This window comes from Ornithorhynchus anatinus, chromosome 4, assembly GCF_004115215.2.
Source record: "Ornithorhynchus anatinus isolate Pmale09 chromosome 4, mOrnAna1.pri.v4, whole genome shotgun sequence".
In the NCBI taxonomy this organism is placed as follows: domain Eukaryota; kingdom Metazoa; phylum Chordata; class Mammalia; order Monotremata; family Ornithorhynchidae; genus Ornithorhynchus; species Ornithorhynchus anatinus.
Genome location: NC_041731.1, coordinates 112,745,908 through 112,762,943, shown reverse-complemented (window position 1 = coordinate 112,762,943; position 17,036 = coordinate 112,745,908). Strand labels below are relative to the sequence as shown.

General features: G+C 43.4%; 1 protein-coding gene across 3 annotated transcripts in view; it reads right to left on the bottom strand.

Annotated features, from left to right (window-relative positions):
- The window catches only part of SLC44A5 (solute carrier family 44 member 5), a 355,152-nt gene that overhangs the window by 10,995 nt on the left and 327,121 nt on the right, over window positions 1-17,036 (bottom strand). For all 3 annotated transcript variants that reach the window (XM_029062743.1, XM_029062744.2, XM_029062742.1), the window contains exons 14-21: window positions 16,189-16,270; window positions 13,984-14,246; window positions 13,706-13,800; window positions 10,056-10,159; window positions 9,537-9,610; window positions 8,157-8,227; window positions 7,936-8,024; window positions 1,678-1,762 (exon numbers count right to left, since the gene is read on the bottom strand). In XM_029062743.1, coding sequence (XP_028918576.1) covers window positions 1,678-1,762; window positions 7,936-8,024; window positions 8,157-8,227; window positions 9,537-9,610; window positions 10,056-10,159; window positions 13,706-13,800; window positions 13,984-14,246; window positions 16,189-16,270 — 863 coding nt within the window. The remainder of the gene's footprint in view (window positions 1-1,677; window positions 1,763-7,935; window positions 8,025-8,156; window positions 8,228-9,536; window positions 9,611-10,055; window positions 10,160-13,705; window positions 13,801-13,983; window positions 14,247-16,188; window positions 16,271-17,036) is intronic.

Genomic DNA, 17,036 nt, shown 5'->3' with positions numbered 1-17,036 from the left:
TGTGTATTTTATGTTGCTTATATTTACATTGTTTCCTCTTTCCTACTGTGTCTATCAACAAATTCCTCCCCACCACAATTTTAGATTATGCGACAGTGGAGGGCTAAGCACTGTGTCCCACCTGTGTATTTTTTCCCAGAGCTTAGTTCAGTGCTCTACTTAAGAACTTTATTAAGTGTTTCATAATGTCTATTACTACTACTGGATAATTTATAACTGCATCAAAGGGAAGATGGGCAGGGTGGCATTCCCCAGCATCTGTTTGCACTACCCTGGGACCACCTACCCTTCTACCCCTATGTATTCCTTCATCACAGGTCCCTGTGGAGTAATTTGTCTCTCGCCAGATAGGCCATCTGCCAGCTCAATGATTCCCTACCGAAGTCACTACTATGAGAAGCCCCTGGCCAAATACAATGATCTATTCTAGGGACCAGAAGTGGAACCCTGTGAGGAAGTACCCTACCAACCAAGACCAGGCTTCTCCTACCCTGTCCTCACAGGACAACTCTGACTAGGTTCACTGCTTGCTGTTGTGGGGTTCTTCCACAACAAGGTAAATAAGAAGCAGCGTGGCCTAGTGGCAAGAGCATGGGCCTGGGAGTCAGAAGACTTGGATTCTAATCTCAGCTCTGTCACTTGCCTGCTGTGACCTTGGGCAAGTCACTTGACTTCTCTGGGCACCTCTTAACTTCTCTGGGCCTCAGTTACCACATCTGTAAAATGGGGATTAAGATTTTGAGCCCTATCAGGGATAGGGGTTGTATCCAACCCGATTATCTTATATCTACTCAAACCCTCAGTAGAGAAGCAGCATGGTTTTGTGGAAAGAGCCCAGGCTTGGGAGTCAGAGGACATGGGTTCTAATCCCAGCTCCTCCGCTTAACTGCTGTGTGACCTTGGGCAAGCTACTTCACTTATCTGGATCTCAGTTCCTTCATCTGTAAAAATGGGGATTAAGAATGTGAGCCCCATGTGGGATAACCTGATTACCTTGTATCTCCCCAGTGTTTAGAACAGTGCTTGGCACATAGTAAATGCTTAACAAATATTTGTTATCATTACAGTGGCTGGTACATAGCATAAACCATAAAGGAAAAAAAGAGAATTTTATCCATGATTTGAATCTGGATACATCTGAATTCCCATTTCTTGAGTCAATTATTACTGTTCTGGGCAGATGCTCTGGGATTGTTAAAGAATAAATTTCCAGTGAATTGATCATTGTGAGACTGAGATGGGGGCCACCAGTAGGTCTAGTCATCCCCTGGGAAATCACTCTTGGGTGGTGTTATGTAAGCAGTGAGTCACACCTTTAGTTTCTTTATATCTGTATTGGTGGCTTCAATAATTATGGCTCTCGCACGGAAGTAATTGGAAAATCCAGGTACTCAGTTGCCAATCAAATTAAAAAGGAAACATCTGGCTGGGATAATATACTGAAGCAAGAGCAGAAACCAACTTGGACTATTGTGCTTTGCCAAACTCCCTGTTTTGTTCAAAAATGAAGGAAACTTTCTTTCCCTTGTCGACCATCTCGTCCAGATTCCTCCTAGACATATGCGGTTTGGAACTTCAGCCCATTCACAACATTCGTAAAGCAAACAATGGACCCTGGACTTTACCTCAACATTAGGCGAATGCCATGAAGGAAACACACAGTTGCCCAATACTTACAGAAACAGAGGAAAAGGGTATCAACACACATTGCATAGACGCTGAAGAACCCATGTGCAACTAGGTAAGATCCAATAATGACTGTCTGTAAATGATTAAAAACAGAACAAACAATTAATTTAGAGGACACAGGTGAATCAGTCCATCGATAGTATTTATTAAGTGCTTACTATGTTCAGAGCACTGTACTAAGTTCCTGGGAGAGTAAAATACAATAGCATAGGTAGACACAATCCCTGTCCACAAGGAGTTTACAAACTAGATGAAGAGACACACCTTAAAATTACAGATGGAAGTGTATATAAGGACATAGGGTTGGGGAAGGGGTGAAATATCAACGTACTTAAAGGGAACAGACCCGGGCTTAGGCGACACAGATGGGGGTGAATAGGGGAAGCCTCACAGAGGATAAATGATAAGAAGGGTTTTGAAGATGGGGAGTGTGGTGTTCCGTTGGATATATATAAAGGTGGAAGATGTTCGAGGCCTGAGGGAGGACGTGGGTAAGGAGTCAATGGCAAGAAATGGGCAAGGAGTCAACGGTGAGACAGATGAGATGGCGGTACAGTGAGAAGGTTGGTGTTAGAGGAGTGAAGTGTGTGGGTTCATTCATTCAATCATACTTATTGACCATTTACTGTGTACAGAGCATTGTACTAAGTGCTTGGGAGAGTACAATACAGCAATAAATAGTCACATTCCCCACCCACAGCAGGCTTACAGTCTAGAGTAGGAGAGACGGACATCAATACTAATAAATAAAATTACAGATGAAATTAAAATTAAAATTACAGGTACTTATGTACTGTGGGGCTGTGAGGAGGGAAGAGCAAAGGTAGCGAGTTAGGGCAACACAGAAGGGAGTGGGACATGAGGAAAAGTGGGGCTTAGTCTGGGAAGGCCTCTTGAAGGAGATGTATCTTCAATAAGGCTTTGAAGGTGGAGGAGGGTTGAGATCACTGAGGTGAGGTAGGAGGGGGAGAGCTAATCGAGTGCCTTAAAGCGATGGTAGGGAGTTTCTGTTCGTTGCAGTGATGGGTGGCAACCATTGGAGATTTTTGAGGATCGGAGAGATGTAGACAGTGTTTTTTATGGACTGGAGAGGGGAGAGACAGAAGGTAGAGAGGTCAGCAAAGAGGTTGATGCAGTAATTTAGGCAGGATATGATAAGTGCTTGGATAAGCGTGGTAGCAATTTAGGTGCAGAGTAAGGGACAGATTCTAGAGCTGCTGTGAAGGTAGAAACCACAGGATTTGGTGGCAGATTGGATACGCATACTGAATGAGAGAGATGAGCGGAGGATAACACAAAGGCTATGGGTTTGTGAGAAGGGAGAATAGTCGTATTGTCTACAGTTACGGGACGCTCTAGGGGAGGACAGGGTTTGGGTGGGAACATGAAGAGTTCTATTTTAGACAAGGCAAGTTTGAGGTTTCAGCAAACATTCAAGTAGAGAGGTCATGAAGACAGAAGGAAATGTGAAGCTGCAGATAAGGACAGAGGTGGATTTGGGAAACGTAGAGATGGTAGTTGAATCTGTGGGAGAAAATGAGTTTTCCAAGGAAGTGGGTGTAGATGGGAGATAGAAAAGGTTCCAGAACTGAACCTTGAGGGACTCCCACAGTTAGGATGTGGAAGGTAGAGGAAGAGCTGGCAAAAGACATTGGGAAGGAGCAGTTAGAGAGCTAGGAAGAGAACCAGGAGAGGACAGTTTCAGTAAAGCCTAAGTTATAGAGTATTTCCAGCAGACGGGGGTGGTTCACAGCCTTGAAGGTAGCTGAGAGGTCAAGGAGGATAAGGATGGGGTAGAGGTCACTGCAGTGAACAACAATATCTTTCACTTTGACATGATTTGACTGGAAGTGTTAGAATGATACTACAAGAGGAGGTAGAGATTCAAAGACTCATTGTTTCTTTGCTTGTCTTTGCCCTAAGCTGGGAAACAAAAAGCACTGGATTCCTCTTTTCCCAAGTCCAGTGAGAGTGAACATAGTTTATGAGCCCCATTTGAGACAGGGACAAGGTCTGATCTGACAATCTTGTATTTAGTCCAGTGCTTAGCCTCCGTGTCTGGCACAATGTAAATGCTTAATAAATGCCTTAACTCTCTTTCCACACTCTTGTCACATGCCAACTAAAAATCTGCATATACTTTGTGCTTTAGGTCAATTCTTACCTATTCTACCCAACAGCAGAAGCAACACGGCCTCGTGGAAAGAGTAGGGGCCAGAGAGTCGGGGACCTGGGTTCTAATTCCGGCTCCACTACTTTTCTGCTGGGTGACCTTGGGCAATGTCACTTGACTTCTCTGTGCTTTAGGGGCCTCATCTGTAAAATAGGGATTAGGACTCTGAGCCCCAAGTGGGACAGGGACTGTATCCAACCTGATGACCTTGTATCTTTCCCAGTGCTTAATGCAGTGCCTAGCACATAGTAAGTGCTTAACAAAAGCCATTTTAAAAAATAGCCATTGGTTCAAATTCCTGGGAATCATTTCATGGACTTCATTTATTTCAGAGGGGTCAGGTCTGTCATCAGAGCATAAGATGATGGAATTAGCTCAGAATTATGTCATTGTTTTTAAGTTGCAATTTATGGTGAAGAAGGAGAAGGGGACAAGCCATGGAAGAGACAGCTCATTGTACTTTCCAAGCGCTTAGTACAGTGCTCTGCACATAGTAAGTGCTCAATAAATACAATTGAATGAATGAATTTAGCACTAGAGATCTGAGTTATAGCTCCAGTTGGGACAGTGGGGTGTTGATACTTAGCAGGAACAGCAGGTATATTAATCAATGGTATTTATTGAGAACATACTATGTGCTGAGCACTACATTAAGCATTTGAAAGAATACTATAAAATTAATAAATTTGATCCCTGACCTCGAGGAGCTTTCAAAGAGTATAAAGTATAAAGATCCAAGACGTAAGTGATGCAAAAGTGCTGAAGTGGCAATAGAGGGGGCGATAACCCTGAAAGATGAGAGATTAATCTGCGAAGGTCTCTTGGAGAAGATACGAATTTAGGAGGGCTTTGAAGATGGGGTGAGCAGTGGTCTGCTGGATGTGAAGGGCCAGGGAATTTCAGACAGAAGGGAGGCTGTGAGGAAAGGGTCAGCAGTGGGAGAGATGAAAATGTGGCACAGCGAATATTTTGGCTTGAGAGGAGGAAAGGCTCTGTGTGTTTTAGAAGCTCTAATTCTTCAGTTTCCACTTAGACACAACCCCAGCTGGCTTCAAACCCAGGACATGGTGAATCTGGGGGAGATCCATTGTTCCCCTAGGCCCAAAGGCTGGGAAGAGACTGGATCAGCGGGCAGTACCGCCCAGTTATTACTGATGCCCAAGAGTATCCACATGGCTTGGCACATCCATCTCTGGTGCCTCAGCAATTGCCAACTAGCACCATGCAGAACCAACTGCAAAATAGTGAGGACCTCTGTGGAGAGCCTCCTTGGGAGGCAATATCTCATATTAACCTAAACATTTGGACTAATATTTCCAATGAAGAAGCGAAGACTATCAGATCGAAGGTCGGCACTATAAAATGTTCCAGGGAATCAAAGCAGACTGTTGAAGCAGGAGCCAAAGTCTTTCTCCGACTGCCCAATCATTGCCAGAAAGTTCAGGAGTAGAACACTTAGCCAAATTATTGGCTATTAAGAATCAGCACCTTTTTCAACCAACCATTGTCACAATATGAACAACGAGTGGCATTTATTGAGAGCTTGGTTTGGGCAGAGCACTGGACTAAGTGGCCTGGAAGTCAGAAGATAATGGGTTTTAATCTGGGCTCTACGACTTGTCTGCTGCATGTCCTTGGGCAGGTCACTTAACTTCTCTTTGCTTCAGTTCCCTCATTTGCAAAATGGGAATTCAATACCTGTTCTCCCTCCTACTTGTACTGTGAGCCCCACGTGGGACCTGATTACCTCAAATCTACCCCAGCGCTTGACACACAGTAATCACTTAACAAATACTACAAATATTATCATTATTATAATAAAGTCTGGAGGCACAATTTCTGCCTTCTACTAAATTGCAATCTAAGGAAATTTTGTAGCTACCGTAAAAATTAGCTGCAAAGGGAGCCAATCAGGAAAACTGGCAAGTTGAAGGATCTTTGGTTCTTAGCCCAGATGATAACCTACTCGCTCTTAAGTTATCCTACTCACTGTGCTTCATTCATGTCTTCCTCATCACTATCCTCTTGGTCATACCCTCCCTCCTACCTGGAACTCCTTCTCTCTTCACTCCTTCCTATCTCACAAGTCCATATCCTTGGCATTATCCTCGACTTATCTCTCTTATTCCACTCACCTAGTCAACCTGTCACCAAATCTTGTCGGTCTACCACCATATCGCTCAACTCCACCCTTTCCTCTCCATCCAAACTGCTACTGTACTGATCCAAGCACTTACCGTATCCCACCTTGACTACTACTTCTGCCTCCTCGCTAACCTCCTTACCTCCTGTCTCTTCCAAATCCAGTCCATAGTTCACTCTGCTGTCCAGATCATTTTTCTAAAAAAACATTCAGTCCATGTCTCCCCACTCCTTGAGAACCTCTAGTGGTTACCCACCCACCTTCACATAAACAGAAACAACAGCTATAAAGCACTCAATCAGCTTGCCCCCCTCTACCTTACCTCACTGATCTCCTACTACAGCCCAGCCCTCACACTTTACTCTTCTAGTGCCAGCTTGCTCACTATGCCTCTATATCGTCTATCTCACCACCACAATCTCCCTCTGTCCTGGAACTCCCTACCCAACCATATATGCCAGACCTTCACACTCCCCACCTTTTAGGCCTTATTAAGATCACATATCCTCTAAGGAGCCTTTTTTAATTAAGCTCACTTTCCTGAACTCCTTCTTTCTTCTGCTATGCCTATGAGAAACTGTGTGGTTTAATGGAAAGAACATGGATTTGGAAATCAGAGGATTCTGTTAAACCCAGCTCTGCCACTTGTCTGCTGTGTGACCTTGAACAAGTTACTTAACTTCTCTGGGACTCAGTTACCTCATCTGTACAATGGGATTAAGACTGTGAGCCCCATGTGGGATGTGGACTGTGTCTAACTTGATTAGCCTTCATCTACTATTAGCGTACAGAAGCAGCAAGGCTTAGTGGAAAGAGCACGGGCTTGAGAGTCAGAGGACATGGGTTCTAATCCCAGCTCTTCCACTTGTCTGCTGTGTCACCTTGGGCAAGCTGTTACCTCAGTTACCTCATCTTTAAAATGGGGATAAGACTAAGAGCCCCACATGAGACAACCTGATTACCTCATATCTATCCCAGCGATTAGAAAAGTCATTGGCATGTACTAAGCACTTAACAAATATCGTAATTATTATTATTATTATGTACTTGGATCTGTACCCTTTGAGCACTTGACAGTCACCCCAACTTCAGCCCCAAGGCACTTATATACATAGCTGTAATTTATTTATTTATGTCTCCCTATCTAGGCTCTAAGCTTCTTGCGAGCAGGTAATGTCTGTGGTATTGTACTTTCACAAGTGCTTAGTGCAGTGCTCTGCACACAGTAAGCACTCAATAAAAACCACTGCTTGATTCACATCTGACAGACTACTTCTCTCTCCATCTTCAAAGCCTTCCTGAAATCACATCTTCTCCAGGAGGCCTTCCCTGATTAAGTGCTCATCTCTTCACCTTAAACTCCCCCCAACTATTTCTATATGTCCATATCACCTGAGCACTTAGGTACTCAAGCCCCTTTATTGCCCTTCTATGTTTCAAAATTAGCTCCTCTTTTTAGTGTTTTTCTTCCCTTCTAGAAGCTCCTTGAAGATAGAAATCATGTATACAAATTATTCTGTGCTCTGCCGAGCACTTAGTACAGTATTTGTTACACACAATAAGTGTTTACACACAATAAGTGTCTCTAAACTGTAACACTTCTTTGACTTAAGCTCCCTCTGCGCAGGGAACATGTCTTCCAACTTTGCCATATTGTACTCTCCCAAGCACTTAGCACAGTGCTCTGCACATAATAAGCACTCAACAAATACCATTAATTAATTGATTGATCAATACAATCGATTGAATGACTGCTACTGTGGCTGTAGAAGGAAGTCAGAAACGTTCTGACAACTGCCTACCAGATTGGCATGGCATTTCATCCACTGGTCCCCACTGAAGCTAATCTGGCTCTGAGTTGAGAACACAGATGAGATAAGACCTTTCACACACTGCTAAGCAGTAACTATACAGTAAATAATTTACTTACTAGCAGAGGTACCCAGTAATAATTTAATGACGGTGCTTCTTGTGTGAATAATGGTATTCTACGTGTGAAGAAGAAGAAGGCTAGGACACCTATAAAAAATGCAGAATACTGAACATTATTCATTCTGGGCAGATTTAATGCTTTCATAGACAGCAGCTTGCTAGCATGCCTTCTAAAATGTCTTTATTAGTCTTAAATTCTGAGATGTCTAAGTGACTTACCTACACCACCAGCAACAAGAATCTTCCCCAGGAATAACAAGAAGTCAGTAACTTTGTCCAGCACGGCAACTCTGATCAGCGGGAGACAGAAAGCATGACTCTTATTGGAATTTCATTTTTACTGGATGGAAATCAAGGGGGAACTGCTTGTGAAATTGGCTCCATGTTCCTTGTATGAAATTTTATTTGGAAAGTAATATCTGCCAAGTGCCACACTTGCTTATGCAGAGAACAAATTTTGTTTTGAGAATTCAGCTAATCTTTATAGTTGAAAAACAGAGGATGGCTTAAGAGGGCCATTTGAACATATTCTTATTTCTCTGCTTATTCTGTAGCCTGCCTGTCCCTCCAAGATTGGCAATGTGTAGAACCGTCAAAAGCTGTCTGCTGTGTCAGTCTTTCATTTTTTTTTATTTATCCCTTCACAACCACCTTCCTTATTTTTAATAAGGAGGGAGTAAGAAGGTGAATAGCTGCTGTCCTCAGGAGGAAACAGGAGAACTAAAGTGACAAACTCAGTTTTGTTCTCTCAAAACTGCCCTGCTTGTTCCCTTGACAGGAACTAGCACCTGGGACTGAGGCTGGGCCTGCCAACTACAATCCTGGGTCCCTCGAGGCTAGAGTGGTCAACTGCCCACCCCGGGGACCAGGGAGTCGACATGACAGGGAACAGTAGGGTATAGCTTAAGTCAAAGGGAGGGTTAAGTGGCACACTGGCTATCAACCTGGATTCCAGGTTGATGTTAAAGTCACTGGGGAGGTAGAAGGGGTGGAATACGGCAGAGAGAGGAGACTGATAGACATTACTAGACTCTGACAGGGGTCAGGTTGGTTGTCCTAGAGGAGCTGGTGCAAAGGAACAGGGACGACATTCCTAAGCAAGGCGAAAAGTTGATGTTTGAGTAAGGAAGGGACATAAATTATGAGAAGCAGCCTGGCTCAGTGGAAAGGCTTGGGAGTCAGAGGTCATAGATTCTAATCCCGACTCCGCCGCTTGTCAGCTGTGTGACTTTGGGCAAGTCACTTCACTTCTCTGGGCCTCAGTTCCCTCATCTGTAAAATGGGGATCAGGATTGTGAGCCCCACGTGGGACAATCTGATCACCTTGTATCCCCCCAGCACTTAGAACAGTGCTTTGCACATAGTAAGCACTTAAAAAATACCATCATCATCATCATAAATCACCTATAACATAAATCAAGTTGTTGAGGAAAATGAAGGCAGTTGCACAGATGAACCCATTGATGAACTTTCTGTGGGTTACTAATACCCATTACTTGATGGAGTATTAGTGATGGGCTATAAATCAGAAAGCAACACCAAGGCATTCAACAAAATATGCACCATCCACAAAGAGCCCAATTAGACCAAACAGCTTACCTCACGACATTCCTCATCAAGAGAAAGAAAGCATCCTTTGCTGAGGTGCAGAAGTTTTTACCATATATAGCAATCTGTAAGAGAAACCCAGGTCTAAAGTCAGAAAAAATGCTACAAGGATAGTAAATAGTAAATAACTAAGTTCATTCTCATCTACGCAGATGTACACACTTTTCTTTACCATCAGCACTTATTCCCACAGGGGCCCCCAAAACATATCTACTTTCAATGTATAAAAAATGAAAACCTCCAATAAAGCAGACCCTCCTCTCTCTGCCCTCCAGAAAAGTTATATGGGAAATACTATGGAATCAGGATAAATTTCTCATGCCTTCATTAGGAAATATCTGTCATGATCTCTAAATCAAAACTCATAATTTCATGGCACGTTCTGCATTACTCCCATGCACAGACAGAATCCTAAGAACTGTGCCACCTAATGCTAGAAATGTTAGTTTCGGTATGAGTTTTGAGGTTGCCAATGGCATGTTTGCTCAACATCAGTATAGGACTACGCACCATGATATAAGCGTTTCTGTTTATAAACTTTATGAACCTTTCCAAACACCAGAAACAGCATTTGAGGCAGCACAGCAGGAACTTAGTGAAGGAATTCTGGGTACCTGAAGAAAGGAGAAAGATGAGCAGTTTCTGAATTGTTGACTGAAGTCTGAGAGCCAAATTGCTTATGTGCCCAAAATTATTTAAAGAAAGCAAAACAAAATAAAAGAGAGCTACACTACCCTCATATTCTACTTTGGGAAGCACACTGTTTGGCTTTACAGACAAAAAATGCCTCATCATCTGGGTAATTATTATATTAATAGCAGTATCAAGGCTTTACAATTTCTGAAAATATCCACATTTAATTTTATTCAACTCCAACAGCATGGGTTCCTGAGAATAACGTTATAAAAAAAGCAGACTGGACCAGTATTATGTGTGTTACTTTTTCTCAGAAAAATAGGGATAATCTCAGCATTTCCTAATAGTGAAAAATGAGGCAAACAGGTTAAGTCACACAGTTTAAGCGGGATGTTGGAATTTTCTGACTCTAGGCCTCTCCCTATTTTTATGGTATTTGTTAAGCTTACTACGTGACAGGCACTGTTCTAAGTGCTGGGATAGATACAAGCTAATCAGGTTGGACACTATCCATGCCCCTCATGGGATTCCCAGTTTTAAACCCCATTTTACAGATGAGGTAACTGGGGCACAGAAAAGTGAAGTGACTTGCCCAAGATCACAGAGCAGACTTGCCCTGATTCATCCAGGCACCTGTTTAGGATCTAAGCCTTGGCTTCAGGATACCGGAATTCAATTCTAGTCAATTAATAGTATTGATTGAGCCACTTATCGAAAGCAGAGCACTGTCTATTGTGAGCCCCTTGAGGAACAGGATCAATGTCTAATTTCCTACTGTGTACTCTTTCATTCATTCATTCAGTCATATTCATTGAACGCTTTCTGTGTGCAGAGCACTGTACTAAGCACTTGGAAAGTACAATTCGGCAGTAAAAACAGACAATCCCAGCACTCAGTACAGTGCTCTGCACATAGTAAATGCTTATAAATGCTGTTACTACTTTGAGGTGCTTAGGAGAGTACAATGGAGTTAGAAGATAACACGTAGAACAGTATATAGTGCTTTACAAAGACCATAAATAAGACACACTCCCAGTCCTCAAGGAATTTATACTCCAGCAAGGAAGAAAAACCCAAAATAAATAATAGCTCAATGGAAAGGCCATAGATCTCAAAATCAAGAGCTCCAAGTCCTAGTCTGGGCTCTGATACCTGTTCCTCTCTGTCTTAGACTGTGAGCCTCATTCATTCATTCAATCATTCATTCATTCATTCACTCAATTGCATTTATTGAGCGCTTAGTGTGTGCAAAGCACGGTACTAAATGCTTGGGAGAGTACAAGGCAACAACAGACACATTCTCTGCCCAAAGTGAGCTCACACAGAGACTGTCAAGCCTGACTAATTTGTATCTACCCAGTGATTAGACTTCCTTATCTCACTGTGGGCAGAGAACATGCCTACCAACTCTGTTGTATTTCTGTTTTCACTTTTCTGTGGTATTGTCCTCGCTCAAGCACTTAGTTCAGTGCTCTGCACACAATAAGAGCTTAATACCAACCATTAACACAGTGTTCAGTACATAGTTTAAAAAATGCACAATATATGATGTGCACCATCCACAAAGAGCCAATCAGACCCAACAGCTTACCTCACGAAAGATGAAAGGTAGACATATGTATGAATATGTGCTTAAACAGTACATTATATGAATTCAATATGTACAGAAGTGCTACAGATGGTTTTGAGAGCATAAGTGCTTAGGAAGATTTAGGGGGTAGTTAGGAGGATATGGCTTGGGGAGAGGAAAAATTAATCAGGGGAGGCTCCTGGAGGAGGTGGCATTTCAGAAAGGCTTTGAAGATAGGGTGCGTTATACAAGTTTCAGGCAGGAGGAAGAGTGTGAGCAAGGGATCGGAGGTTGGGGAAAGAAGAACAGTGATTAGGTTAGCAGCAGAGGAGCAAAGAGTACAAGCTGGGGTATAGTGGGAGATGAGAATGGACAGGTAGGAAGGAGGGAGAGAGCTTACTGGGTGACTTAAAGCCATTGGACAGGAGAGTCTGCTTGATGCGGAGAAGAATGGGGAATTTTCGAAGGTTTCTGAGGAGTGGGGAGACGGGCCCAATTATGATTCAGTCAGTCAGTTATATTTATTGAGCACTTACTGTGCGCAGAGCACTGTACTAGTGCTTGGGAGAGGACAATTTAACCATAGAACAGACACATTTCCTGCCCACATTGAGCTTACAGCCTAGAGGAGGAGACAGACATTCATAATAAATAAAATGAATGACAGATATGTACTTAAGTGCTGGGGGGCTGGGGGGGAAAAATAAAGGGAGCGAGTCGGGTGACGTAGAAGGGAGTTGAAGAAAAGGAAAAGAGAGCTTAGTCAGGGAAGGCCTCTTGGAAGAAATGTGTCTTTAATAAGGGTTTGAAGAGGGAAAGAGCAATTGTCTTTTGGAAATGAGGAAGGAGGGCGTTTCAGGCCAGAGGCCGGATGTGGAAGAGAGTTGGTGGCAAGATAGACAAGATCATGAAACAATGAAAAGGTTAGTATTAGAGGAGCAAAGTGTGCGGGCTGGGCTATACTAGGAGAGCAGCGAGGTGAGGTAGGAGGGGGCAAGTTGACTGAGTGCTTTGAAGACAATGATGAGGAGTTTCTGTCTGATGCGGAGGTAGATGGGCAACCACTGGAGGTTCTTGAGAAGTGGGGAAACATGGCCCGAATGTTTTTGTAGAAAAATGATCTGGGCAACAGGGTGAAGCAAACTACCTGGACGGCAGAGTGAACACCAGACTAGGTGAAGGGCAAGAGGGGAAGTCTGGAGGCATGGAGTCCAGTGAAAGGCTGATGCAGACGTCTAATTGGATGGGACGTGACAAGCACCTAGATCAAAGAGTTGGCCATTTGTATGGAGAGCGAAGGGTTCTGGAAAATGTGGTCCCATCAAAAACCAACTGTGGGAACTTGAGCAAGCCACATAATAATGATAGTAATTACGGATATTTGTTAAGCACTTAAGTGTCAGGCACTGCTCTAAGCGCTGGGGTGGATACAAGCAAATTGGATTGGACACAGTCCCTTTCCCAAATGGGCTCACAGTCTCAATCCCCATTTTACAGAGGAGGAAACTGAAGCACAGAGAAATGAAGTGACTTGCCCAATGTCACACAGCAGCAAGTGGCGGATCCAGGCTTAGAACCTATGACCTTCTGACTCCCAGGCCCGTGCTCTGTCCACTACACCATGCTGCTTCTATTGTTTACCCACCTGTGAAATGGGATTACAACATCCACCCTCATGGAGCTTTATGAGAATAAATGAAATAATATTTTTGAAGTACATTGAGATGCTTGGAAGTAATACACCATATAAATTAAATCACACACACACACACACACACATACACAAAAATAACCTAAGGAAAAAGGAAAGAATGACTTACAGCAGATAATGAATCCATTTCTAAATTGTGAAATTAAACTTAAGCTGTTTTTCAATCTTTTACTTCTTTACAAGAAAAGCAAGTAATCACCATTAAAGGGCATTAGGGTGGGAAGAAAAAGTCTGATATCTTACCTTTAAGTTTATGGTCCAAGTACTCCAGGACAACTCTAATCATTTGAACGATTGCAAGAATTAAAGATCCAAATGCTAGGGAACCTGTATGATAGCTAGTAAAAGATATAATGAGATTAGGCAGCAAATGACTATCATTAACTGGGAAAAAACTGTTGACGGCTCTTTCTCCTCGACTACTCGCTATTTTACTGACTGACCAACGTCCGTGAAGAGGAGCTACATGTACATCTAACGTCCCCCTGGGAAGCAGGGATCGTTCAGACAGCTGATCTTACCGTATGGCTCGTCCAAATGAAGAAAAGAGTGGACACGGTGGCATGTCAACGGGCTTTTTAAAGGCCCAATAATAAGAAGCAAAGGCACCAGCAAGGGTACACTGACCCAATGCAATTGCGAAGTTCACCAGCCACAGAAAGACAAATGCATTGCAGAGTTGGAAGATGAAAATGTATCTATGATACAGGCTTTCTCCCCCGTAGAAAGCAAAAGTACATTGAGCTCCTGCACAGAGTTTCGTCACGTTTGTTGTATTAAAAGTCTGCACAGGGAGAGAGAAAAAACACAGCCCGTAGTTATTAACACACCCCACCCTCCACTTCCTTATCTCCTCCTCCTCCTCTTCCTTCTTTCTTCCATCCACCCGCTCCTTCTCTGTTGCCTCTGATGTTCCTCACGCTTCTGTGGTCATTTGATAAATTCCCAGAATCCACCGGCTTCCTCGGCCTTCCCCCACCACTCTACATCTGCTCTACTTTTCCACTGTGCATTCGTGATTTACCTATCTGTTAGCTTTGAGGTTGCCTGGGAATTGCTAGTTTTGTGTGGGGATCAGTTCTATAACCGTCTAGCATTTTGGCCCACACCTCCTGGAGTTCAAAATAACTCTCCGGGGTTCCGACTGGAAGGAGCCGGAGATGTCTGTGCTTACATGACTTGAAAAGGAGTGTGTCCTACTGGAAAGAACATAATATTGGGAGTTTGGGGAGACTAGTTTCCTAATCCCAGCTCCATCGCTTTCTGCAGTGTGGCCTTGGGCACGTCATTTTCCCTATGCCTCAGCGTTTCCTCACTTTAAAATGGAGAGTAAATACCTGTCTTCCACCTCCACCTAAATGTGAGCCTCATGTGGGACAGGGGCTATGTCTGACCTAATTATCTTGACCGTAAGCTCATTATGGGCAGGGAAAGCATCTATCAACTCTCATATTGTACTTCTTCCAAGTGCTTAGTACAGTGTTCTGCACACACTAAGCACTCAATAAAGAAGATTGATTGATCGCTCTATCCCAGTATTTAGCAATAATAATACTAATAATTGCGGTATTTGTTAAGTGCTTACTATGTGCCAGGCACCTACTAAACTCTGGGGTGGATACAAGCAAATCGGGTTGGACGCAGTCCCTGTCCCACATGGGGCTCACAGTCTTAATCCCCATTTTACAGATGAGGTAACTGAGGCACAGAGAAGTAAAGTGATTTGCCCAAGGTCACACAGGAGACAAGTGGAGCCAGGAATAGAACTCAGGTCCTTTAGAACAATGCTTGGCACATAAATAAGCACTTGACATATATCACAATTATTATTATTTATTATTATCTGGATCCACTTCTGGAGAAGAAGGGCGAGAAGAGAAGATCTGGTTTAGGTCTCAAAGTTTGGAGGATTCCTGAGGAAGCAGCTAAGGCTTATGAGCCCCTAACACTGATTCGGGTGTCTTGGGGAATGGAAGTCACTTCAACCTCAGGGAATTCAGGTTGGGAGGGTGAGAGTGAGGATCCACAGCCTGGAGGCTTCAACTGGCATTTATAATAATGGTGGTATTTGTAAAGCGATTACCATGTGCAAAGCACTGTTCTAAGCACTGGGAGGAGATACAAGGTGATCAGGTTGTCCCACGTGGGGCTCACAGGTTTCATCCCCATTTTACAGATGAGGTAACTGGGGCACAGAGAAGTGAAGTGACTTGCCCAGAGTCACACAGCTGACAAGCGGTCAGAGCCGGCATTCGAACCCATGACCTCTGACCCTAACCCGGGCTCTTTCCACTGAACCACGCTGCTTTTGCTGGGTGGTGGGGTTGCCCGCTGTTGTACCCAATGAATGTGCCCCCAAGGGGAGGTGGTTTGGCCTTGCCACAGGAACCACATTCTTTTTCCTGTCATCTGGCATCCCCTATAAGTGGTCAAGCCCACTTCAATCCTCTATAAAAGGTAGTTCAGGACGAATGAATGGCCGATCCCCAAATCTGCTTTTGTCATTCATTCTGCATTGTGTTACAAATTAAATCACCTAAGAAAATAAACATTTTAAGGTGGAGAACGTGGTTTCTACACTGTTTGAGTTCTCAGCTGGTGCTGACTTTCAAGAGTGATTTGAGAACAGAATTATGCCCGAAGAGCCACAATTGAACAATAAGTGAACAAACCACAGTTACTATGTTTCATGGCCCATTTGAGAAGAGAATATTCCCATGACCCACCTCAGGATTGCAGGTCAGATTTGCGTATTTGCACTGATTGGCCATGACTTTATATACAGGTTCTCCTGATGTAGCCAAGAAACTGAATGAAGATTGCATTAAGGAGAAACTGGTTTGCAGAAAAAAAAAAGCATCTAGCCTTCTAAAAAGGCTGAAAGGTGCAGAGTTAGGGGAAAGGAAGGCCTCGACACAGAAAACGAATGTGTTCAGGAGAGCAATTTTCTGGAGTTTCATATATTTCCTCTCTTAGCCGCCATTGACACTGTGGACCAACCCCTTCTCCTGGAAACGTTATCTATCCTTGGGTTCACTGACACTGTCCTCTCCTGTTTTCCTTTTACCTCTTTGGCTCCTCATTTTTCTAAAAAAAAGTTAGGCCATGTTTCTCCACTTGTCAAGAACCTCCAGTGGTTGCCCTTCCAACTCTGTATCCAACAAACTCCTTACCATTGGCTTTAAAGTACTCAATCACCTTGTCTTGTCCTATCTTACCTCACTGTTTTCCTACTACGACCCAGCATGCTTACTTCATTCCTCTAAGGCCAACCTCTTCACTGTACTTTGATCTTGACTATTTCACTACCAAACCTTTGGCCGTGTCCTTTCTCTGGCCTGAAAACATTTTCCCTTCATATCCTATGGACCACCACGCTCCCCACCTTCAATGCCTTATTCAAATTACATCCCAAGAGACCTTCCCTGACTAACACCTCAATTCCCCTACTCCCTCTCCCTTCTGCATCACCCTTGCATTGGATATGTACCCTTTATTCCCCTCCCCTTCCGCACTTATGTACATACCCATAATTTATTTAATGTCTGTCTCTCCATATCGACTATAAGCTCAC